The sequence below is a fragment of the Microtus ochrogaster genome, chromosome 2 (assembly GCF_000317375.1).
Source record: "Microtus ochrogaster isolate Prairie Vole_2 chromosome 2, MicOch1.0, whole genome shotgun sequence".
Lineage (NCBI taxonomy): Eukaryota > Metazoa > Chordata > Mammalia > Rodentia > Cricetidae > Microtus > Microtus ochrogaster.
In genome coordinates this window covers 71,904,788-71,930,475 of record NC_022010.1, presented here as the reverse complement: position 1 = coordinate 71,930,475, position 25,688 = coordinate 71,904,788, and the positions used below count along the sequence as shown (strand labels likewise).

Here is a 25,688-nt window from a genome sequence, read left to right as displayed (position 1 = left end):
GGAATCTGTAAACAGTGCGGTGTCCGTGTTTCACGGAGAGTTGCCAGCTCAGGCTCCCTTCCTTTCCCACCGCCCGTTGTCCAGTTTTCCCTTTTATAGCGAGTCTGGCTGGGAGAGAGAGAGACAGAACTTATTTGGGAAAGGAGTGCAGTCCCTCAGACAAATTCTTTCCCCCACCCCAGCCACCACAACTTCATCTTCTTCAATTCTGAGGGTCTGGGGCAAACATAAGACTATTTCTGAATGAAGGCTTCTCGTAAACAGAAATAGAAACCCCGAGGAAAACAGCTTAGGGGCAGATTTGATTCCCAGAAGAGCAGCAAGAAAGTTTGGAGGTTGAGGCAGCTTCCAAAAACTGCTGGACACTGATCTCCCTATCTGAGCCAAGACTGGGTGACATTGTGATATCTCATAGTGGCCTCTTCTACTCTGACCTTCAAGGCCAGGTCCTGCAAGCTCTTGCATAATGACACTGGTGGCCTGGCCGGGCAGGAAGAAGGGAATTTGTTTAATCGCCATGAAGACACATCTCTTCAGATTAGATGCTCTGTCCACCTCTATGGACCGTGGAAACCACGAAGCACAGTGTGCTGGTGGTGTCAGGATGCTATAGTGAGATGTGGCCGTGTTCAGAGCCCCTTGGATGGGCTTTGCATGTAGATGGGGTAGTTTTACTATAGCTTGCTGAGGAGTGAGTGGCAAGGCTGAGGTGGAGACCCATCTCAACTTGAAGCCTGCTGTGGTGTTGAATCTTAAACCTCTTAACCTTCAGTCAACACCAGTATTTTGCTCAGACTTAAAGCCGGGACCAAGGGGCTCATCAGGACCCTTATGCAAAAGTCCCCAGCCAAACAGCATATATTGATCAGTCAAAATGAGTGTGGTTTTGAGACACAGTCTGAGTCTCAGGATTCAACAAAGCTGAGACTGTCGTCAATGTTCCAACCAGCTCGAGACGATTCTGTGCCGTCCCTGAATCTTGCCTTTATTTCTCAGTGTAAGGTGTGTCCCTCTCAGAGAGATTTCAGGTGGCACTGGGGATCCTTAGTGAAGCAGGGACTTCCATTATTTTGATAAAGAGCTCTCTGTGCCAGTAATGCTAGAATTTAACTCAGAGCTTGGATGCAGAGAGCACAAGCAAGGGTTGTGAACATCAGTGACTAAACCACTTCTCTGGCACCCCCTGGTGGCAAATCCTCAAATTTCAGGTACAAACCCAGAGGGAATCAGGTCACACACTGAAATTCAGAAATAAAAGCAGCATGTCACGAACGGTGTGCTCTGGGGAGCTGTATGAAGGGAATGACCTAGACCAGATTACCCCCAAGACCCTGAGTCGGAGATTCTGACTCTCATCCATATGGTGGGGTTCTCTAACCCCAAGTGCAGAGACGACACCGACCAGAGCCTTCTCAAGTTCCTGACACTCTATAGACAAACACTGATTTGGAGAAGCTGAGTGGTGGAAGGAACCTCTGACGTGCCAGACAGAGGGCTGTAAATTCTGATTGAATTTGAGCCTTGGGCTGTTACTATTTTGCAAGAGCAGGTAATGTAGCGTGGCTTTAAGGGTCAGAGCCTGCTGGAATCTTATGTGATGCGGCCTGGCTCCCGTAAGGGTTTAGGAAGCACAAGGTCAAGTTTCCTGGGCCAAGACTTTATTCTGAGGCTTTGAAAGGCACCAATGTCAGTCTGCCCTTCGAGAAGATTCCAGTGAGCGTAGGGTTCTGCCTGCCTTTGGGCAGAGAGGAAAGGGAGCAAAATAGTAGGAGATTGAGAATGATGGCCAGGCCCCTTATTGGCATTGTGGTGGCTTCCTCTACAGTCACAGGGCTGGACTGGCTGATCTTGCCGTGGGCAGTTAGCAATTAGATCAGACAATACAAAGCGAGCCCAGTCCACCCAGGGGTGTAAGGAGGCTGTGTATGTTCTCTTTAGAGACAGAAACCTGGTTCCTATTGTTCTTATACACAGCACATTGGCAGTCCTGTGGGGACACAGTGTGGCCATTTAGGATACCACAGCCCCTGAGCTTAGAGTTCCTTTCTCCAGACCTTGTACAGGGTAACCTGCTCCAAACAGCCTGATTAGCCAGGCTGGAGAGACAATAAACTTGGATATGACAGCAGGAAGCTTTCTGGATGTGGACAGCGGGCTCCTGTGAGCGGCTTGCTTTCTGGAGGATCAGCGGGACACCTGATGTCTCCTCCTCATAGGAGGCAAAGTCTTAAAGCCATTCTTTTTTTTTTTTTTTTTTAATTCAAGACAGGCTTTCTCTGTGTAGCACTGGCTGTCCTGGAATTTAACTCTCTGTAGACCAGGCTGGCTTCGAACAGAGACCCTCCTGCCTCTGCCTCTTTGCTGGGATTAAAGGTGTACACATGCCCGGCGTTTTAATGTCTTTTAACATTTAAAAAAACATTTCCTTCATTTAAAAAATATTCATGCATGTGTGCAGATATAAACAAGGGGGTGAGATTTCCAAATGTGTGTGTGTACACATGTGATGTTTAGATTTTTTTGAGAAAGGGATATACTACATAACTCAGACTGACTTTGAACTCTACCTCTGCCTCTTAATTCTGGGATTACAGACATATGTCATTGTTTCTGTCTAAGCTGCATACTTAAAGATTACAACATGACCATTGGACATACAAGTAACACACAGGTATATAGTGTACTGGCTACCACTCCATGGAAGTTAACAATCATTTCACACATTCATTAGCACGTTTACATGTCTGCTGATGTCTCCATTTCCAGGCTTGGAGAGGAGTTCCCTTTAATAAAAACCAGGAACAATGAGCTTGCTCTAAAGTGTCAAGGGCATGGGATCCTTTCAGAGAATTTCTCACGGCAGTGCTGGTCAGCAGTGGGGCTCTTGCAGTGGTAGACCTGGGTGCGCTAACAAGACAGATTCCAGGGAGAGCTGGGAAATTGTTCCTGCCCTGGACCCAGCCCACCCTGGGCCTCTGTCTGCATCGGAGACAGCAGCTTCAAACCACGAGAACTTCTGCCCAAAGGAAAGGCTGAGAATGAGGACCGACATCGAGAATGGCATCTGTCCCCAAACAGTCAATCATTCAGTGAGTGCAGGATGAAAATCAATAAATATGTTTACTTCAAAACAAATAATATGCCGGGTGATGGTGGCGCATGCCTTTAATCCCAGCACTCGTGAGGCAGAGGCAGGTGGATTTCTGTGAGTTCGAGACCAGCCTGGTCTACAGAGCTAGTTCCAGGACAGGCTCCAAAGCCACAGAGAAACCCTGTCTCGAAAAAAAATTATGTATATATATGTATATATATATATATATTAGTTTTATATGGAATCATAGTAATTCTCTCTTCATTATTCCTGAATACTTTAATTTTTCAAAAGGTATTTTAATTGTCTGTAAAATATAGATGTGCTGGAATTTTTAACTAGATTTTTTAGTTGCCATACGAAATGATGGGCTTTGTTAGGCAGCTCAATGGTAGGGCATTTGCAAGATTTCGGGGACCCTCCCCCCAACACACATGCATATATTTGTAGTTGATTTTTTGTTGTTGTTTTTGGGGACCACCACCCAGATCCCAAATAAATACACAGAGGCTTCCTTTTACTTATGAATGTCTGGTCTTAGTTTGGCTTGTTTCTATCCAACTTTTCTAACTTAAATTATCCTGTTTCTCTTTAGCTATGTTTTTCCTTGGGTTTTTTACCTTTCTTTATTCTATATATCTTTCTTCCCTTCTTGCCCTGTGGTTGATCGTGTGGCTGGGTGGCTGGCTACTGGTGTCCTCCTCTCCTCCTCTCCTCTTTTCCTCACTTCTCCCATTCTTCCTCTCTAGCCTGGATTTCTCCTCCTCTTTATTCTCTCTGCATGCCAGCCCCGCCTATTTCTCTCTCCTGCTTAATTATTGGCTGTCCAGTTCTTTATTAAACCAATCAGGTGTTTTAGGCAGGCAAAGTAGCACAGCTTTATAGAATTAAACAAATGCAACATAAAAGAATGCGGCATATTTTTGCATCATTAAACAAATATTCCACAGCGTAAATGAATGTAACACATCTTAAGCTCATATTCCACAACATATATCATATTGAATTGTGTTAATTGTCACAGTCTTGCTACCCCAATCACTCTTCCTTCTTCTAACAATCAGTTTCCTCTCCCTAAAGTGGTCCCCGTCTTTACTCACGCACACATTAATGCACACATCACGCACAAATAAATAGATAAATAAATAATAAAAATAGTACTGTCAGGGAAATACGTCCAGTGACCGAGTGGGAGTCAACAATACAAATGGGTGGACAAGCAAAGGCCTGAAGGACACAGTGCAAGTAGCAGTCATTGCAAAGATGCTGACTTGCACTGGGTAGAAGCCCCTCAAAGGACCTGCACCCTAACCCCAAACCTGTGACCATGATGGCTTACATGGGAAATTGACCTTATAGGTGTGACAGCTGGGAATCTTGAGACAGGATGATTGTTCTGCATTGTTCAGGTGAGCTGAATATATCCGTAAGGACTTTATATGTGTAGGCGGAGGCTACATTTTGTTTTCCAGCCACTCAGACCTAAAAATCACACAGAAACTATATTAATTACAACACTATTTGGCCAATTAGCTCAGATTTTTTTTATTAAGTAACTCTTACATCTTAACCCATTTCTGTGTATTGCCATGAGGCTGTGGCTTACTGGGTAAGGTTCTGTTCTGGTGTTTTTTTCCTTTGGCAGTTACATGGCATCTCTCTAACTCTGCTGTGTCTCTCTCTCTCTCTCTCTCTCTCTCTCTCTCTCTCTCTCTCTCTCTCTCTCTCTCTCTCTTTCTCTCTCTCTCTCTCTCAGTCTCTCAGTCTGGCTATATTCTGCCCTGCTATAGGCCAAAGCAATTTCTTTGTTAACCAATGGTAATAAAACATATTCATAGCATACAGAGGGGAATCCCTCCTCAGATATGAGTGAGATAGGAGGATCAGAGTCGAGGGAAGACGTGAATACAAGCTGGAGAGAGAGTGAATCAATGCCAGGAAGAGACCATAAACCAAGAAATGTCGGTGACCCCAGAAGCTGGAAAAGATAAGGAAACAGATTGTGGAGGCCTTGGTGACATTTTGGTTTTACTCCATTGAAACTCCATGGATTTTTGACCCTCAGAGCATTGGGATAAGAAGTTTGTGTAAGTAAGTGATTTTATGATAATTTGCTGGCTTAGCAATGAGAAACAAGTACAGACACTATAGCAGAAAGAGGTTCAAGAAGCAGGATTACTTTGTGGCTTGGCAGGATGCATGAAGGACTTATATTTGATTCTGAACTGATAGAAACTGATCATGGGTTTTAAGACAGAGAATAGCATGTTCTAGCAGATCAAGCTGGTTCCTCTGAGAAACACAGAAGCAAGGGCAAACACAGAGAAAACCGTCACAGGTATCCAGGAGCAAACTCGTGGTTGATCAAAAAGGAAGGCAAGCCCAAGGGGGTTCCTGAATGGAAGGAGGTTTAGGGACAAAAGGAGAAAGTATAGCAGAACAGCTGCACCTGAGGGAAGGCGCCTTCTCTGCTGACAGCTGTTTTTTATAACTGGCTATCAGACTGGTTCATGGCACCAAAACCCAGACAGTCTTCAGACGCACTGGCCTGCATCACCAAGGCCCTTCTGAGGTCCTGCTGTGTTCAGTGTTGCCCAAAGGGCATGTTTACACTCTGTGCTCAGGACACACAAGCTTCCATGATGAGAGGCATGGTCAGCAGTATTTGTGAGAGGAATCAAAAGGCTTGTGAGGGGTAGGGAAAGTACTAGTCAGAGCATAACCAATGTTGGAAGAATGCGATTAAGAGGTTTCCAGAATTACTTTAAAGAGATATTTATTATTTTTAATAATTCAGGTAGAATTATTGTAAAATATGTCCATTTCAGTATAAAATAGTAACAAGCTGAAAATGAATGACAAGGAGAAAGACTTCAGAGCAGTCAGAAGGAACAAAGGTGTGTATGTGTGCATGCATGTGTGCACTGTGTGTGCTGTGTGTGTACATGTGTGTGCATGTGTCCACGTCTGTGTGTGTGCATGTAAGTGTCTGTTTTTGAGCTCCAGGTGGATCTGAGACCCTGTCTAAAAAAAAAATAAACAACAGTTTTAAAAACACTGTCACTGTTTTTGTGTGAGTAAAATATCCCTTTAAAGTGGGGGTGCAAATAATAACAAAAGTAATGTTTGTTCCAGAATCAAATATTTTGAATATGTCTTTGGGATCTGTGGAACAGTATGATGAATATAGATAATAGTTGGGTACTGTGCATTTTGATTTTGCTAAGAGGGTAAACTTTAAGCATTCTCATCCCAAAACATGTCACGTATTAGAGGACAAGCTAATTTGCCTGATTAAAAGTTTCATGCTATATGAAAATCATAATTCTATTTGATACTGCATAAATCTACACAACAATATATCAATATATAATTTTTAAAGATAGGATCAATGTAGGACATCCCTTACCAGGGTTGGAATGAATTAAAGAGACACTGGCTGATTTGAGGTGTCCCCACTGTGCCTTTCTGTATCCCCTGTTGCCTGACTTTAGCCATGATATCCAGTGAGAGCGACTTGTTTGTTCTTTGGTATGCATGGAGAAGGCCTGAGAAGAGCCCTGGTAACACAACAGCCAGACTTGGTTAGAATTAAGGCCCCTCCATGGGTCTCTGTTGAAAAGGTTTTATTTTAAATCCAAATGCAATGGACTGGGTTTCAAGAACGTGCACCACACATAGGGAGAGGCTGGGAATCCATAGCAGGTTTGGCTTGGAAGAGAATGCTGTGTTCGTGTGTCCTGCGTCTAGCTGGTGAATGAGTCTGTGGAGGGCCTGTTGCAGTGATGAAGGCCGCGGCCTGCCTGGATACGTCACATAATTCTTGCCTCTCCTTTTTCTCCGGCTTCTGATACCCGGTCCATGTCTACACTCCACTTCTGTGTCTACTCCTTAGTACCTCAGGCCATGCCATGGTCTAAATCTGTTTTATAAATTGTGTAGTGAGGTGTGGGTAAGGAGGATCCTAAGATAAACTACTGAGGAGACCTGGTTCTGGACCATTCTTTTCAGGATGGTGAGTTTTCACTGGCACACCTCTTGTTTCCTTCTCATAATGATAAAGTTAATGTGTCTACAGAACTTGCTGTCTTACTATGCGCCAAGCTGTGTGGTGGGCGCGGTATCTCCAGTGTCTCATATAATGACAGCCCAACTAGGGACCCTTCCCATCCCCATCTCACAGCCGAGGAAGACAAATGTCGAGATCCAGGGTAAGTTACTCACCTGAGTTTGTCAGCCTCCGTGACAGACCTCTTTCCAGAACTGACTGTGATTACCATACGTGTACCGTAGTGGGTCCTCTTGCAGTAACAATAGAACTTAGACCTTTGAGGTTGAGTTAGGAGGAATTTCAATGCCTATTACTCATTCCACCAACAGGAGGCACAACCACCCAGTGACCCCTCGTTGGAACATCCAAATTCCATTACTGTAGATGTGCCCATAAGTCAACTGGTCTACCACCAGACTGGTTATCAGTTGGGTTTGCCTTGTCTTTGTAGTAAAGGGAATTAGGGCTATCCTGGGAATGCGGGCTATCCTGGGAATGAGGTGCAGAATTACAGATACACCTTATACCTAGTACACATGGAACATTACCACCCTCTAACACTCAGTAGGCTTCAAACTGTGTCCTTTGGAGAACCATCTAGTTGGAAACCCATCTGGAAAGCAAAGTTAGCCTTAATTTTATTTTATTTTATTTTATTATTTTACCCAGCCACTCTTGTGTCACATGGTCACACACGGCTTGTGTCACATGATCACAAATGGCTATATAGCCCATAAGTGATGCTGGTTGACCCTTTTCAAATTAGATTCAAATATGGGCACACATTCTAGCTCTCTCCATCTCTCTGGTCCTGGATTTCTGAGCTGTCACTCACAGTAAATTGGGTACTGTGTTGTGACCATGATGATATGAAGTCACTATAATAAACCCTTGGAGAAGACCCTGGCACATGGTGATGCTCACATATGCTAGTTCTTGGGCTTGGGGATCACTACCACCCTCCACTGTCCTGGTCCACTTGGATTGTCAACTTGGCACAACCTAGAATTATCTGGGAAAAGAATCTCACTTAAGGAATTGCCTAGACCTAGTTGGCCCGTGAGTATGTCTGTGAGGGACGGTCTTTGTTGTTCACTGATGCAGGAGATCATCATGGGTCCCTGCTGTGGAATTCTCCAAGCACAACAGTTACTGCCATCTTAGTCAGGATATATGTGATTACCTCTGAGAGACCCTCAACAAGAGCCGTCGTCACTCACAGACTTTCCTTTCTAGGAGTTGCGGGGAGGTCACTAGCCCTCACCTGAGATTCTAGTCCCTGCACTCTGTCCTGTGCAACTCAGATCTCAGGAAGTACTATGTGTATAGAGTGTGCAGCATCCAGGGGCAGCGGGGTGGTACCAACCCTCCTGTAAGCACCCTCTCGTCCATGGTCCTGTAAGTAACTCTGTAAACTCATTGGTTCAGCGTGATGGATTTGGAGGGAATCATTACTCTTGTCTATCATTTGCTTTCTCTGAGGTGAGCAGGTGCCCACATCTCCCCAGGAGAAGCTCACACAGCCATCGCAAAGAGGGAACTTGAGCCATTTCACCCGCAGCCAGGTTCCATACCGGCAACTCCATGCCCCACCCCTAACAAGGCATCGAGGTTAATTCCCAGCTGCCAGCCAGTATTTAACTTTCCACTTAAGATTAAACATTGGATTTGTAAAAGCCCAGGGCTGCAGACTCCAGTCAGGGAGGGTTTACTGGGTCTCAAACTGAAAGTGTGCAGCCTGCTGAGATTTGTGTAGTCCTGAGAGCTCACGCCAGAGAGACGGGCAGAGCCTGGTTTTCAGAAGGCCTCCTGCATTGCTCACGCACGTGTAGGTAAGTTTCATTATACAGCTTTTAAAAGAAGAATTGTTCAACTTTTTCCTTTTCCTTATTTCAGAAAACTGAATGCACACACAGATACACATGCACACGTGCACACACATGCACACACATATTCTGGGCACGCTTGCCTTCTTTCCCTCTAGCTCACCTCCCTCCCTTCCGAACCTTTCCTTGTTCATCTCTTCAGAATTGCCTTCAGATGAAAATGTTGAAGGTGCTTTTTTAAATGAAGGATTCATGACAAATGTAGGTAACTATATCTTTTTCCATAAAAACTCATGACTTGGCTGTCTGTTGTTGGCACGTATAAGGGTAGTCATCTACCATATTTCAAGCAAAGAAAGCTTTGGTCATTCGGGTCAAACGTGTGACTTTCCTTGTCACGTCTAGATTGTCCTTGGCAGTCACCTCTTAGAGCTGTGGTAGGAGGACCTGGAACTAGGGGATCATTCAGTGATCTAGAGACTGGGCACAGCCAATGCAAGCATGCAAGCTCAGGCCCTGCTCTCCATCTTTGTCCTTTATGTAGCTGAGCCAGCCAGCCACAGGAGGCGAAAACACGGTTACTGTATTCATTGTGTGGCCTCCGCTAGGATAGGCTGAGGACTGGACATTGGTCTTGGTCAGTTCTAGCCCAAGCACAACAGCCATTTGAGAGCCCTGATCTTAGACAAACCTAAGTGCTAGGCTGTGGTCGTAACCCCGCCAAAGAGCAAGCGGGTCTCTGTTCTCTGGGCACCCAGCCTGTTCAGTAAAACCCGTTTAGTGGGAATACACTTCCCACTAGGTGGAACCACATGATGCTGACCAGTTAGACCTGCATAGACCTAAGGCAATCTCATACAGTTCAAATGACTGCACACAACTGTTCTCTGGGTATTACTAAAGTAAAATGCCTCCCTTGGGACTTATAAGGGGCACATATGTGTGCCAAATATGGTGGCTGTCTATCAAGTCAGTGGTTATTCTAGGAATCAAAATTTAAATTAACTCCTTTATCATTTTTAATGTTAGCTTGCTATTATCCTTTATAATCTGCAGATTTTTTAGTTGTTTGTTTGTAATTTGTATGTGAGTTTGTGTGTGCATATGTGTGCGTGTGTGCATGTGTGCATGTGATTGCAGACCAGACGTACCACAGAGCACAGGTGCAATCGGAGGAACATCCTCAGTGTGCAGTTTGTCCTCGCCTACTTCATTTGGAACACAGTCTCCTGTTTGCTGCTGCGTTCTCCAGGCAAAGCGGCCTGTTAGCTTCCCAGGATCCTCTGGTATCCCCCACCCATCTCACCCCAGGAGTGCAGGGACTACATATGCACGCAAGCACTACTGTGTGCAGCTTTACATGAATTCTACATATGCAATCAAGCACTACTGTGTTCAGCTTTACATGAACTCGGGGATCCAGACGCCGGTCCTCAGGCTCGCCAGTCAGCACTTTACCCGCTGAGCCCCTCCCAGCTCCTGCTTTCCTATTGAATATCCGTGTACGGAGAGTGATGCGCCATACTTAGCTTTGGTTAGTTCTCTCATACAGCTCCTCTCCCCGTCTCGCTGACCCCTCTTGTGCTGTGCCCATCTCCCCCCAATGTTCCCTTTTCCACGTCCATAGCGCATTCTGCTTAGCCTTTGACTATGTTTTAACAAACCCCTATCAGTGAGATTGCTTTCGCATCGTGCTTTGAATCTTTCCGTGGTCGGGAAACACCAGACTTTCCGGCCCAGCCGCATCTCATGCCTCGGTATTGAAAACGTGAACCCTCTCCCAGAGTCTGCTCCGCCTGGATAGAGGTCAGAACCCAGGCATTTATTTAATCCTCATAGGCCCTTTCAAGCCTGTGATTAAGCCTGAACAAAAAGCACCCGTGACCTGCTTAGAGCAAAGAGCCGAGCCAATAGTGGGTGGTGCAGGCCCCCCTCAGCTCTCAAGGGCTGGCAACTGTGCCCGCACCAGGAAGCAGGCCTGAGTGGCGCCAGTGGAATGCCCTACTAAAATCTCTCACCTCAGGATACCTGCGGAAGAGATTGTTAGACCGTGGGGAGCCTAGGAGTCCCCTGAAACTGAACTCAGCTCTCCCTATGTGCAGACATAAATGTTATGAAGAAAAATAAGTCTGGCTCTGCTTGGCCGCAGCAAACACCGTTTAAGGTGGTAGCAGCACATCTCTGCAGTTTCCAGTACACCTGGGAGCAATCCCATCTGTTTGCTAACTTTCTTTTTTTAGCCTACTAGGCTTTGAGTGCTGGGGAGAAGGAGAGAGAGATCTTAAAGACCTTTGAAGAACAGAAGTTAAAATGTCAAGTGAGGGACCAGTGATATGGCTTAGCAGTTAGGAGGACTTGCTCTTGGAGAAAACTGGAATTTAGTTCCCAGCACACACGTGGTGGCTCACAAGTGTCTGCAACTCTAGTTCCAAGGAACCCAGCACCTCCTTCTGGCCTCCTCAGGCACCAAGCATGAACTTGGTGCATATTCATACATGTAGGCAAAACACCCATACACATAAAATAGATATATCCTCTTTTTTTTTTTAAGTCAGATGAAAAACGAGTATTGGGAACAAGATTCTCAGCTGGGGCAATTTGGGAGAAGGAGTTGCATGGGACAATTCCTGGAAGACCGCGGGCAGTCGTCTCCAGACAAGGGTGCCTGGCACTGCCTGTTCATGATGCAGAGTACAGACACACGTCCAAGGCAGCTCACACTGGGGCTTAAAGAACAGAGAGAGTGCAGGCAGGGGAGCAGGCATAAAATCCTAGGTAGTGAGGCTGGACTGAAATGTCCTCAGGCAAGAACTGGCTCGGAGGAAAGAGAGCAAGTGCCACTGCTGGCTGCACGGAGTCTTCTGTTGTAAGGGATAAGTGCAGAGTTGGGTCAGGCGGGAACTCAGGCCAGGCCAGGTAATCTTGTTAAGGAATTAGGAAGTTATTTTTAGGCCATCAGGAAGGTCCACATCCTGTGATGTAAGGTGATGGCATCACCCTACTTCCCTTCTGGTAAAGAGAGCATCCTTGTGCAGAGAGAAGGGCAGATACAGCCTGAAGAGATGCTTCGTAGAGGAGCACGCGGTGTTTAGAGAGATGGTGGTGGCTGGGCAGAGGCAGTGGGGATGAAGAGGAAAGATGGATCTGAGGACTTAGGAATGCTCAGTTTATGTTTTGGCATCAGCATCTAAAACACTCTTTTCCACTGTGTGTGTGTGTGTGTGTGTGTGTGTGTGTGTGTGTGTGTGTGTGTCTGTGTAAAATCTGTCTAGTAGTCACAACCAACCTTTTGACACTGTGACAAATGTCACCAAATAAGTCCACACCAGAACTATGAAATCAAGTAGTTACAAAGAAAAAATCCCATAAATTGCAACACACACACACACACACTTCATAATGTCATAATGTTTTAAGTAGCTTTATGCTTTGAGGCTGCATGCACAGCTGTCCTGTGTTGCTTGCAGCCAATGAGCCACAGGATGGACATGCCTGATAAACCTAGGACATAGGATATATTTTTTAAAAAATCTATCTTTGCAAACTTTTGCCTCAATGCTATGTCTAAATCCCCACAATCTGTAAAAGCAGAGTGCCCACTGCTTCGTTCAAGTTCAACAGCAAACATGCTGGTTGCATGTCACACACACACACATAACACACACACACGGATACATTCTGTTAGTGGCTGAGAGGTCATTGGTTTATTTTTTTTTTAGCAAAAAGAAATGCAAGATGATTGATGAGAATTCAACATTCAAGAAAAACACCAAAAAAAGCACAAAAATATATGGCTACACATATGTATATATAATATATATAAGTAGATAAAATGTATACATTTTGATCTACTTCCTTTTAGTCTTTCCCCCCCTTTTTATAGCTTTATGTCTTCCATTACATTTTATTGTAATAGTACAGTCAAACAATGAATAAAAATGGGTGTGTTTAAAGACTACCCAATTTTGAATTTAATCCATCACTAGACAGGTTAAGAAATTGCCTTCTCAGGACTGGAGAGATGACTCAGAGGTTAAGAGCACTGGCTGCTCTTCCAGAGGTCCTGAATTCAATTCCCAGCAATTGCAGGCAGAATACATATTAAATAGATCTCAAAAAAAAAGGAAGAAAGGAAGAGAAATAAAAAGGAAAAGAAATGAAATTATTACATTCTCTCCACTTGCATCTGCCTCCCAACCTCCCTGAAGGCAGCCAAATGAAGGTAGGGCCTTAGCCTTACTAATCTGTATTATCATTTAATTACAGCAAGGGAGACATGACCACATTAGCCAATTTTACACAAACACTGGAGGATGTCTTCAGAAAGGTTTTCATTACTTATATGGACAACTGGAGGAAGAACACGACAGCCGAAGAACAGGCGCTTCAGGCCAGAGTCGATGCTGAGAACTTCTACTACGTCATCCTCTACCTCATGGTGATGATTGGCATGTTCTCCTTCATTGTGGTGGCCATCCTGGTAAGCACGGTGAAGTCGAAGTGGCGGGAGCATTCCCAGGACCCCTACCACCAGTACATCGTGGAGGACTGGCAAGAGAAGTACAAAAGTCAGATCTTGCACCTGGAAGAACCCAAGGCCACCATTCATGAGAACAGGGGGGCAACAGGGTTCTCAGGGTCGCCCTGACAAACAGCGAGGGTGCATCTGGTTATGAAGGGGTGCTTCTTCCACTTAGCAAGTCTGACCTGTCCTTGCTCAGAAGAAAGCTAGCTCCTTTCTGTGTGAACATCTTCACACTGATGGCCTGGCTGGCCAGTTGGCACAGGTGACATTTCTATCTCAGTGGTTTACATGAGCCCATTGGGGTGATACTCTGTTTTGAAGATCTCTTTTAGTTGCTACGCAATATAAATGTCATGTAAATCAATTTCAGTCTCGAGACTAGAGCCAAACATGAAGCAGAGGACCTGAGCAGGGGCAATGGGAATAGAAAGCAGAGATTTACAAATCCTTCAACCTTCTTTCTCATATGAAATATTAGTTTGAATGTAGCAAACTCAATTTATGAATAAGTCAGATGTGTTATTCAGAAGCCAAGGTTTAAATCTCTCACAGGTTTGCTGAACTCACGGGCGAGCTTACTGATTCATGGGCACAGAGGACCTGGGTTCAATTTCCAGCACCGACATGGTGGCTCACAACTGTCTAACTCCAATTCCCGGGGACCCAACACCCTCACCCAGACATACATGAAAGCAAAACACTAATGAACATTAAATAAAAATAATTAAATAAAAAAGAAGTTGGATTCCAAGTCAGAAAAATAATTTTTAAAAATATGGCATTTCTTCTAAACATCACACTTTTTACTTATTTTCAGTCCTTGTTTTTATATATAGCAGCTTATCTTCACATGTGTTTGACAAGACCGAAGCTCTGAGAACTAGACAGTGGCTGCTTCATCCTTTGCACCATAGTGTGTGTGCATGGGGAGAGGGCATGGAGAGATGTCAAAGGTTACATAAAGGGGCCTGGGGTGCACACCATAACCCAAACCCTCAGGAGGCTGAGGTGGAAGGAGCTAACTGAGGTTCAAAGCCATTCAAGATCCATTGTACCATATGGTCAATAACAAGGCTTTCTTAAAAGCTCATCAGTGGCCGGACATGGCATGGTGGCACACACCTTTAATCCCAGCACTCAGAAGGCTGAGGCAGGCAGATCTCTGTGAGTTTGAGACCAGCCTGGTCTGCAGAGCATTCCAGGACATTCAGGGCTACACAGAGAAACCTGTCTCAAAGCAAACAACAAACAAACCGATCAGTGAGTGGATGTCATTGTCCTTACCTACATGAGATGCTATGATGTCAGTCACTTCACAATGTGTGCATTCTCAGAACATTGTGCTATATGCGTACATACAATGTAACCTATCATTAAAAAAATAAAATGAGCTGGCTGGTGGTGTACACCTTTAGTCCCAGCACTCGGGAAGCAGAGGCAGGTGGATCTCTGAGTTCAAGGCCCGTCGGCTCTCCAGAGCGAGTTCCAGAACAGGCTGCAAAGCTACACAAAGAAACCCTGTCTTGGAGGGGAAAAAATGAATATTTTGTACCATGGAGTACATGGTACTATCATGCAAGAGCTGAAGGGCACCTTGGAGGTCACCTGCACCCTTCACCTACAGATGAGAAAACTGTAATCCATCAGGACTAGATGTCTTCTTCATCAATTCAAAGATGTGACGTTTATCTGCTTGGGTTCCCATCTGGACCCCAGGGGTGAAAGGAGAGTGAGCTCCTCTGAGCTGCAGAAGCTCACACATGGGGGAGGGGGTCAGCTGTGCACTGGAATGTGAATGGTCTTAACAGAGGTCAACAGGAAGTGGACACAGCCAGAGCAGAGCCATGAGAATCAGGACACAACTGCTGAAGGCGGGAAGTCCAGGGCAAAGGAGAGACATGCTGGTCCTTAGCATGGTGTCTCCATACCCCACATCTTTCCTGTCACGGCCAGGGCACAACATTGCGAGCGAGGCTTCACACCTTGGAGCATCAAGACAAGGTTCAAAGAAGTCCATTTCTGTTGCCATATGAGATGACCTGACTGGGCAATTCTTTCAGGTTTATTTGAGGCCATGTTTCTAGAGGCTGGGAAGCCTGTGAGAATGGGCACCCACATCTGCTAGGTTCCTGGTGGAGCATCACATGGCTTTAATTTGTGGCAGGAAGGGGAAGGCCAAACTAGTGTGTGTAGTGGAAACTACACACCAGACACAACCTCATTATAACTATGCGTGCCCTGGTGTTAATCCAGCCCAGTGAATGAAACTCCCTCCACCAAAGGCCATGGATTCCTTTGGTGGGGGGTAACACCTCTTAAATGCCTCCCACATCTCAATATATTGGGGACCAAGTTTTAACGTGAGTCATAGTGGCCACAAACCACAAAGCCAACCAGCGTTTGTTGGTTGTAGAAGATACAACACAGAGAAGGTATCTGCTTCCTACATTTTTCATTTAACTACCAGAGATACTAAACAGTGTTGGAGGATTTCATATTCTAAGTGCAGATCTGTCATGAGTGGCCTCCTCCCTCAGACCAGAAGGCTAAATAAAATTCTGACACCGCCATCCTAGATAGCCTTGACCCAGAGATGCCAACCTGGGGCTCTATCTACACACGGTTTCTACCTGAGCAACAGACTTGTCTTTTTAATCAGTCTCTAGTCAAGGCCCCTGAGCCTTCTCCCCACTAGGCCCCAGCCTTGACCAGTAAAAACTGCATATTCTTGGTACACATTATCTCATCGACCTTCATAGCCTACGAAACTTGCACAAACATCAGTTTTGTTTTCATTTTGTTTTTTATCTAACACCTCGAAGCTGAATCCTCAGGTTATCCCAGCTCCTTAAAGTACCTCCTGAGGAAAACAAACCACAGGCAGGGGAACTGATTGCACAGTCCAGCCGCAATAGGCAGAGAGGCTGCTGGGTTCTCTTCGCACAATTGAAGAAGCGCACAACTACAGATCTCTCTTTCCCTTGGAGGAATAGTTCTTCTACCATCTAAAACTGTCTCTGACACCCTGCAGAGAGAATTCTTCCAGCATCTAGAAATATCTCTTTGAAATGCAAACATTAAGACCTCGCTGGGTGTGCGCCTTGCAGGTCTGAGTCACATATGGGGAATTTTTTTTTCTCTTTCAGAGCACAGATCACATGGGACCCCCCCCCCACACACACACTGTTGGTTTATCTGTTACCCAGGAAAATATAGTGGTGGCTAAATCCAGAATTTCATTATTAAGCATATTTTATCATCAACACTGGAAGGCATAGTTACAACATGGATTGTAATCTGTAATAATATTGGGGGGAACAGGAGAAATTATATATATATATATATACATACATATACACACATTATATATATATACCTTAAGTAGTAGTTAATATGGTCAACTTGACAGGTTCTAGACTCACATAGCAGATAAGCCTCCGGGCATGTCTGTGGGGGATTATCTAGATTGGGTTAGATGAGAGGGAAAGACATACTCTAAGGGGGTGGCACCATTCCCTGGGCTGGGATCCCGGATGGAACAAAGAGAAGACCAAGTGAGCGCAGGCCTCCATCATGCTATGCTTCCCCCTGGGGACTTGGGCCAGCCTAGACAAACCCTTCCTTCCCTAAGTGGCTTTTCCCAGGTGTTTAGTTTCGCTAACAGTGCCGACAACTAACACATTGGACATGAGTGTTGGGTGTCCAGGCGCTCATCAACCTCCCCCTCCAGGGTCAACTTCCACCAAAGTGTGGCTTTCCCAGTGAAAATGCTCGTTCAAACAGCTGGTTTTATCCCTCTGTCCCTTTCAGAGTTTGTTTTGCTTAGCCTGTGGGTCCCGCACACCAGATTTGAAGCCATCTCAAACGGAGCAGGGTTGATCTGATTCTGGCCTCACAACCTGTGGCGAGTCCCCGTTCTGCTGCATGCTTACCTCTGAACAAACCATTCTTTGTGCTTCCATCTCGTCGTTTGTGAAATGGTTATAAAGTGTGTCCTTTACAGGCCTCATAGATGTGAATTAGACAATAGTCTCGAAGTGCTTAGAACAAGGTTTATTTGTTACTTTCTCTGAAAAAAAAAAAAACCCTTTTGGCACAACCAAGTCTGCTTTCGCCTCTGCTTGCTAATATGGTCTACTTTATCTCCACAAAGAAGCATAACGAGATTTGAACTTAAATTTCTTGGGTTCAAATATCCACCCTGCCACTGCAGGGTATTTGTAGGACTTCTAATGACAACACTGGGCATCAGCTTCCCCCTCTACAAAAGGAGGGGTCGAAGTGGGGAGCTCCGGTGGCTACTTTCCCTCTCCGCAGCCCTGTCCAGGGCTGCTCCCTGTGCGCCTCCCCACTCGGCATGCTTTCAGGGACCAATGGTTAGAAAAGAATTTGGGAACCTAATGTAGGTGCATCCTTCAGTTATCCCAAAGGACGATGCACCCATGTTGTTCCCATGGAGAAATGCTAAATCTGGGGGGGGGGGGGAACAAACTGGGGACCCCTTGTCGTCAGCTGTAGAGAAGAGCAAGCCAACATCAGCCAATGTAGCGGAGGATGAAGACGCACCGCGGCATGAACGGAGGACTCCAGGCAGATACACACCTGTGGACCTCCCTTAAGGGTCCGATTTGGATTTCTGCATTTCTCATTACCCCAGGTGACTTGCCCGATTCCCACAGTGCCTGCGTTTGGAGCAACAGGCGCCTAAAACCCTGCGCGGCACCCAGCAGCGCTGCTAACAGCCTAGACCCGACACGCTTGCGCCTCGCGGTGACCTTCACGCCGGTGCTTGCGTGCGGAGCGGTGCATTTCGGGATGTGTAGTTTCCCCGACGGGATTGTGGGAGTCCGTCCTTGTCAGCACCCGGCCAGGAGGCCCCACCGCCTTGAGTTGTAAGTGTGTAATTGACAATTTGGGGCTCTGGGGGTCCCTAAGACACTCGGTGTTTGTGCTTCTCCCCGATGACACTGGCCGCGGCCACACAGCGTGTGGGAATTCTAATATTCCGGTCGCCTTGCTCTGGGCACGAAGGGAAGGAGAGGCGATAACCCCGGGTCCTCTATTTCGCCCCTTAGTGGAGCGAGGATTGCACCTCGCATGTGTTGGGGTTGGGAGCCCGACTGGAGACCCCGTTACCCAGGAATAATAAAGCCCCATTTGATTCTGTGGTGCCTAGGATCCAGTTTGCATAGGAGCACAACGTTGAAGTTGTCCAAATGAGGTGTGTAGTTCCCGCGAGCAGAGAGGTCCACCGTGGCTCTGGTTTCTCAGAAGATCCCCCAAAGTACTGAGATTTATAGATTGAGCCGCCCGGCTTGGGTGGATCTCGATTTCCTGAAAACCAAGACCTGTGCAGAGCGGGCTAAGTGAGGCCCAAGGATCACCGGCAACCTGAACCTACCGTAGTTGAAATGAGGAACTGAAGTGAAAGGGGTGGAGACGGGAGTGAAAACAGCTTCAGAGTTCCCACAGCTGCTCTCTCGGTGGCTGGAGTGGGTGGTGCACCTTGACTTCTTAGGCCTGCCAAGAAGCAAGGGAGCTTGTGAAGCAGCATATTGCCCATGTTGTTTTAATTGGCCTAACCAAATGAGTGCACATCTTTCTAGAAAAAAAAAAAAAAACCTGTCAAGTGGAGTGCTACTTTGCAATAAGGATCAGAACTAGCAGCTTTATCTAAACCGTTTTGTTACTGTTGAGGTTTGTTAAGCTAAGCCTGTCTGGGCCCCCAATGGTTCCTTTATTTTAATGCCTTCCCGCTGTCCTCACCTCTCCAACGCCAGCCGCCTCTCGTTTCTGAGCAGGCTCCGGAGTACCTGGTACCGGAGCAGACAGCTCACTCTTCCCTTTAGCCTTCTTGGTTGTCTCATTTGCAGAAGGCTCGCAAGCTGCCATGGAAATGTCTGCTTTGGACTGTGATTGATTGATTGATTGATTGATTGATTGATGATTGATTTTTCGAGACAAGGTTTTTCTGTAGCTTTGAAGCCTGTCCTGGAACTAGCTCTTGTAGACCAAGCTGGTCTCAAACTCGCAGAAATCCTCCTGCCTCTGCCTCCCGAGTGCTGGGATTAAAGGCGTGGGCCGCCACCGCCCGGCTGGACTGTGTAATTTAAAGCAGTGGAGTGAGAACCAGCAGCTCTGCTCTGGGTCCTTTGGCCTCTTCTGTTCGCACAACCCACTCTATCACTATGACAGATTTGCTTTTTCTCTAACTCTTCATTTCTCTCCTCTTCTCTTTGGGAGAACTCCCCCCCCCCTCTCTCTCTCTGTCTTTCTTCCTCTCTCCCTCTCTCTCTCCTTGGATGACCTTGAGTTCTGATCTCCCACCGCCACCTCCCAAACGCTAGGACTAGAGGCGTGCGCTGTGCCTCACTTAGAGTTCCTTGGGGTTGAACCTGGAGCTGTGTGTGCTTGCTGACACTCTAGGGCTGGGCCACACCAGTCCTCTGTTCCTTCTCGGAGCCCTTACCTTTTAACCCTCTAGTTGCCAGCCTGTTTACTATCAGGTTCTGTTGACATCAATTCCAGAGTGGGAGATTCACCTTTTGGAGCCTGATATTACAAGTAAGAGGCTCTGGAGGTTAATGGCTTCCCCGGTCATATACCCAGCCATGAGTGCCCCCTGGAGCAGAGTCCCGACGTCCTTCTCCTTGCCCTATTTTATCCCATGCTTAGCTGTCCTGTCCTGACTACACCCTACCCTGGTGCTATTTGTTATCTGGCAGAACCAGGAGCAAAGGCGAGAGATTATCCAAACAGTCATACTTGGCATTGATTAGTGTTTTCTGTGTGCTGCTCGTGGTTCTTAGAGATTATGGGTCAACTTCTGAAGGAGACTGTACTGATGAAGGAGGCTACGGAGGCCAAGTACCCGACCAAGGTCACATCGCCACTAAACACTGTGTTTTTGCCAGACTTCCCAACCCCAGGCATTGGTTTTCACGTATTTCCTTTGGTGAGCCTCTTGGGCCTTGACTTTGGGAGTCACCAGCCTGTGTATGTCAATTCACATAGGTAGTTTGTGGGAGACAGTTAAATCACCGACTATGCATGTACACAACTCTCAATTAAAAGGGAATTATAAAAATAAAATGGAAAAGAACTTAAATATTTTGTTTTAATATACAGCACGGCTAATCCCTGAAATGACTAGTGACTCAAGGTTTAAACTCTGGCAGCAGGTTGTAACACACAAAGAGCGCGTTCTTCCCACCGCAGGGCAGACTCTGCTGCTGCCTGAAGGGAGTGGGCGCCTTCAGCCACTGAAAGCACATTTAAACAGAGCTTTGAATTTGGCTCTTACTGGTTTATCTGACTTTGCACAAGCCAAGGGGAAAACTTGGCTATCTTGTGCCAATAGCTAGCTGGTTTTCAGGTTCTATAACCTTGACTAGATCGAGGTCTGATATTTGATACTTTTGTAATTGAACTATTTTTTCTAAACCATCTCCCATGAGGTTTACCTAAGGAAGCCTGTTCAAAAGGCCTGCGAAGTTTCCTGCTGCTTTTTGATTCTGATCCTAATAAGTCCTGTGGATAGAAGCAACCCTGCCTCATGATTCTCACGCTCTCTACCTGTGTCCAGGGGCTTTCTGGGGCTAGAGTCCGGATTTGACTGACTGATGTGTGGTGGGCAAGGGAAGGGAAATCTGGGAGTGAGTCTGCTTGGCTTGTGCTTGACACACACACACACACACACACACACACACACACACACACACTGCTTTCCCAGCAAAACTAGCTGGGGTCTCCCCCTCCCCGCCCCATGGAGCTGCAGGCACACCTCCCTTTGTTTTTTAATTAAAAATTTCATTTCATGAATGCATTTACAAGATTTCCAGTCCCCCTGCTCCGTCCACCCCGGTTCCTCTCGAATTCATAACCTTTTGTTATTTTACACACACACACACACACACACACACACAGCTGAGTCTATTTAGTATTGTACATATGTACATGTGTTTAGGGCTGACCACCTGTGATGTCTTCGTAAGCAGTCCTGGCCTTGACCCTGATTCCTCTCCAGTCACTGCCTGTTTCCTTCCTCCCTTTACAAAGATGCTCTCCTCCTTCCCACATATTTCAGGTGGTGTTGCAGAGCCTTGTGCCTGCTGGGCAAGTGATCTACCATTGTTCTGCAAACCCAATTGCAGTAGGAGTTTGCCCTTGTGACTCCCATGGACTCCCGTGACTCCATCAGTTGCTCTTGTCAGCCACTGGATGCTGTTCCTGTGGCTCAGCCCAGTGGTGCACAGCCTTCCTCTTCTCTGACCTGCTCTTCCTCACTGAACCTTCTCTTCTCTGGAGCCTGTGTTTGGGCGCACTTCTTTCTTTCTTCCTTTCTTTCTTTTTTAATTGTTTTTATTATGCTATATATTTTCTCCACTCCCCTTCCTTCCTCTTCCCTCCCCTTCTACCCTCTCCCATGGTCCCCATGCTCCCAATTACTCAGGAGGTTTTGTCTTTTTCTACTTCCCATGTATATTAGATCCATGTATGTCTCTCTTAGGGTCCTCATTGTTGTCTAGGTTCTCTGGGGTTGTGAATTATAGGCTGTTTTTTCTTTGCTTTATGTGTAAAAGTCACTATGAGTACATATGATATTTGTCTTTCTGGGTCTGGATTTCCTCACTAATACGATGTTTTTTAGATCTATCCATTTGCCCGTAAATTTCAAGATATCATTATTTTTTCTCCATTGTGTAAATGTATCACATTTTCCTTATCCATTCTTTGGTTGTAGGGTTCTTTAAGTTGTTTCCAGGTTCTGGCTATGACAAACAATGCTGCTATGAACATAGTTGAGCACATGTCCTCGTGGTATAATTGAACATCCTTTGGGTTTATACCTAAAAGTGGTATTGCTGAGTCTTGAGGTGGGTTGTTTCCTAATTTTCTGAGAAATTGCCATACTGATATCCAAATGGACTGTACCAGTTTGCACTCCCACCAACACTGGAGGAGTGTTCCCTTTACCCCACATTCTCTCCAGCATAAGTTTTCATAAGCGTTTTTGATCTTGGCCATTCTTACAGGTGTAAGATGGAATCTCAGAGTTGTTTTGATTTGCATTTCTCTGATGACTAAGGATGCTGAACATTTCTGTAAGTGTCTTCCAGCCATCTTAGATTCCTCTGTTGAGAGTTCTCTGTTTAGTCTGTACTCCATTTCTTATTGGATTATTTGTTCTTTTGATGACCAATTTCTTGAGTTCTTTATGTATTTTGGAGATCAGAACTCTCTCCGATGTGGGCTTGGTGAAGATCTTTTCCTATTCTGTAGGCTGCCGTTTTTTTCTTGTTGACTGTGTCCTTTGCTTACAGAAGCTTCTCAGTTTCAGGAGGTCCCATTTACTAATTGTTGCTCTCAGTGTCTGTGCTACTGGGGTTATATTTAGGAAGTGGTCTCCTGTGCCAATGCATTCAAGTGTACTTCCCACTTTTTCTTCTTTGAGGTTCAATGTGGTTGGCTTTATGTTGAGAGGTCTTTGATCCATTTGGACTTGGGTTTTGTGCGTGGTGATAGATATATACCTCTTTTAATTCTTCTACATGTTGATATCCAGTTGTGCCTGCACCATTTGTTGAATATGCTTTCTTTTTTCCATTCCATTCCATTCTTTTTATTTTTTCCTTCTTTGTCAAAAATCAGGTGTTTGTAGGTGTGTAGGTTGATATCTGTGTCTCCAGTTCAGTTCCATTGGTCCTCCTGTCTGTTTTTATGTCAATACCAGGATGTTTTCAGTACTGTAGTCTGTAGTAGAGTTTGAAGTCAGGGATTGTGATACCTCCAGAAGTTCCTTATTATACAGGATTGTTTTGACTATCCTGCGTTTTTTGCTTCTCCATATGAAGTTGAGTACCGTTCTTTCGAGGTCTGTGAAGAATTTTGCTAGGATTTTGATAGGCATTGCATTGAATCTGTAGATTGCTTTTGGTAAGATTGCCATTTTTACTATATTAATTCTGCCTACCCAAGAGCATGGGAGATTTTCCCATTTCCTGGTGTCTTCTTCAATTTCTTTCTTCAAAGATTTAAAATTTCTTGTCATATAGGTCTTCCACTTGTTTGGTTAGAGTTACTCTGAGATAGTTTATGTTATTAGTGGCTATCGTGAAGGTTGATGTTTCTTAGATTTTTTTCTCAGCCCATTTATCATCTGTGTAAAGGAGGGCTACTGATTTTTTTTTTTTGAGTTCATCTTGTATCCTGCTACATTACTGAAGGTGTTTATGAGTTGTAGAAGTTCCTCGGTAGAATTTTTGGGATCACTTATGTAAACTATCATATCATCAGCAAATAGTGAGAGTTTGACTTCTTCTTTTCTGATTTGTATCCCCTTGATCTCCTTTTGTTGTCTTATTGCTCTAGCTAGGATCTCAAGAACTATATTGAACAGATATGGAGAGAGTGGACAACCTTGTCTTGTTCCTTATTTCAGTGGGATCGCTGTTTCTCTCCATTTAGTTTGATGTTGGCTGTTGGCTTGCTGTATATTGCCTTTATTATGTTTAGGTATGTTCCTTGTATCCCTGCTCTCTCCAAGACCTTTATCATGAAGGGATGTTGTATTTTGTCGAAGGCTTTTTCAGCATCTAATGAGATGATCTTGTGATCCTTTAGCCATTATAGGTCTACTTAATTTGCTTATCTGATCTTGATTTAATTTTGGTAAGTGATATTTTTATCCAGAAAGTTGTCCATTTCCTTTAAGTTTTCCAATTTTGTGGAGTACAGGTTGTTGAAATAGGACCTAATGATTCTCTGAGTTTCCTATGTCTGGTGTCATGTCCCCCTTTTCACTTCTGATTTTGTTAATTTGGATATCTTCTCTGCCTTTTGGTTAGTTTGGATAAAGGTTTGTCTATTTTACTGATTTTTCTTGAAGAACAGACTCTTTGTCTCATTGACTCTTTGTATTGTTTGTTTCTGTTTTGTTGATTTGAGCTCTCAATTTGATTATTTCCTGCTATCTAGTCCTCCTGGGTGAGTTTGCGTCTTTTTGTTCTAGAGTTTTTAGGTGTTCTCTTAGCTCACTAGTGTGGGATTTTTCCAGCTTCTTTATATAGGTATTTAGTGCTATGAACTTTCCTCTTAATACTGCTTTCATTGTATTCCATAAATTTGGGTATGTGGTCATTTTCATTGATTGACTTTTAGGAAGTTTTTAATTTCTTCCCTGATGCATTGCACACCTCCTTTTAAAAAGAGGCTTATGGACACACAAACTGTAGTACCCTAACAACCCTCAGTAACTCCTGTCTGGTGTCTGGTGACCAAGCATATCCTGAAACCAGGGGACATGGCCAAATCCAACATGTACTGGTTTGGGGTGCATGCACAGTAAGGCAAACTATGACTTCAAATGAACATTTAGGGGGGAAATCCCCATTTGCCCTCCTTTGGCTGTGCCTTATTGGAATTGGGCACATACAGGATTAACATCAAATACATCATACGAAAGGGTGTGAACTAAAGCTTACATAACTCAGGCTCATCAATTAGAACCAAAAGAACACCTATACCTCAGCCTTAGCCATTAGCTCCCACCCTGTCCTGCACCCACAGAAGGAAGCCATGAGCAGTAACCAGCTGCCCTTGTCCATTCCAGCTCAGGTAGCCCATTGCCTTCTTGTAGAGCATCTGAACTGTGCTATGCTTCTGGATAAAATTCCTCACCTTACACTTTTCATTCTGTGTACTTTCAATGAGATGCCAAGAACCCTGGGACACCCGTTTATGACAGAGACCTCCCGTACCAGATGGGTTCAGATTCCAGTGACACCTTTTCTCTTCCCCCTTTAAAGTAAAGGTCGTAGAATATAGACTAGTTGGCTTGATTAGTACAGCCGGGCACAGTAGAGCCAGCTGTCAATGCTGTGCTGTGAAGTCAAGTTCAGAAATAGTAGGACCATCTGGTTGACCCAGTGTGCAGGCTGTCTCAGATCTCAAGTGTTTTGGCTGTGGGGCACGTGTCATCTCCTAAGGGAACAAGCCACAGGCCCTGGAGAACGTGTATTCTCTAGCTAGCTTTACGCTCTCACTTGCTCTAGGTCTCTTTTACTCTTTGGAAGGATTTTTGTAGCAGGAAAGCTGCTTGTTAGATCCTGGCTGCTCAGCTCCAAAATAACCACATAGAAACTGTATTCATTAAATCACTGTTTGGCCCATTAGCTCTAGCTTCTTATTGGCTAA

General features: G+C 45.2%; 2 protein-coding genes and 1 long non-coding RNA gene across 3 annotated transcripts in view; 2 read left to right on the top strand and 1 right to left on the bottom strand.

Moving 5' to 3' along the window:
* The first annotated feature begins 8,789 nt into the window (after positions 1 to 8,789).
* Positions 8,790 to 13,616, top strand: Kcne2 (potassium voltage-gated channel subfamily E regulatory subunit 2). Its single transcript, XM_005345188.2, has 2 exons — positions 8,790 to 8,974; positions 13,235 to 13,616. Exon 2 carries the CDS (start codon positions 13,245 to 13,247, stop codon positions 13,614 to 13,616), a length of 372 nt encoding a protein of 123 aa, XP_005345245.1. The 5' UTR covers positions 8,790 to 8,974; positions 13,235 to 13,244.
* Positions 13,337 to 18,257, bottom strand: LOC106144270. The gene is made up of 3 exons (XR_001229338.1): positions 18,096 to 18,257; positions 17,426 to 17,562; positions 13,337 to 13,516 (listed from the first exon to the last, which is right to left on the bottom strand). It is a non-coding gene; the product is annotated as an uncharacterized LOC106144270 (long non-coding RNA).
* Positions 18,258 to 18,316: 59 nt separating this feature from the next.
* The window catches only part of Smim11a (small integral membrane protein 11A), an 11,570-nt gene continuing 4,198 nt past the window's right edge, over positions 18,317 to 25,688 (top strand). The window contains exon 1 of the mRNA XM_026786745.1: positions 18,317 to 18,385. The gene's annotated coding sequence lies outside the window, so the exon portion shown is untranslated. The remainder of the gene's footprint in view (positions 18,386 to 25,688) is intronic.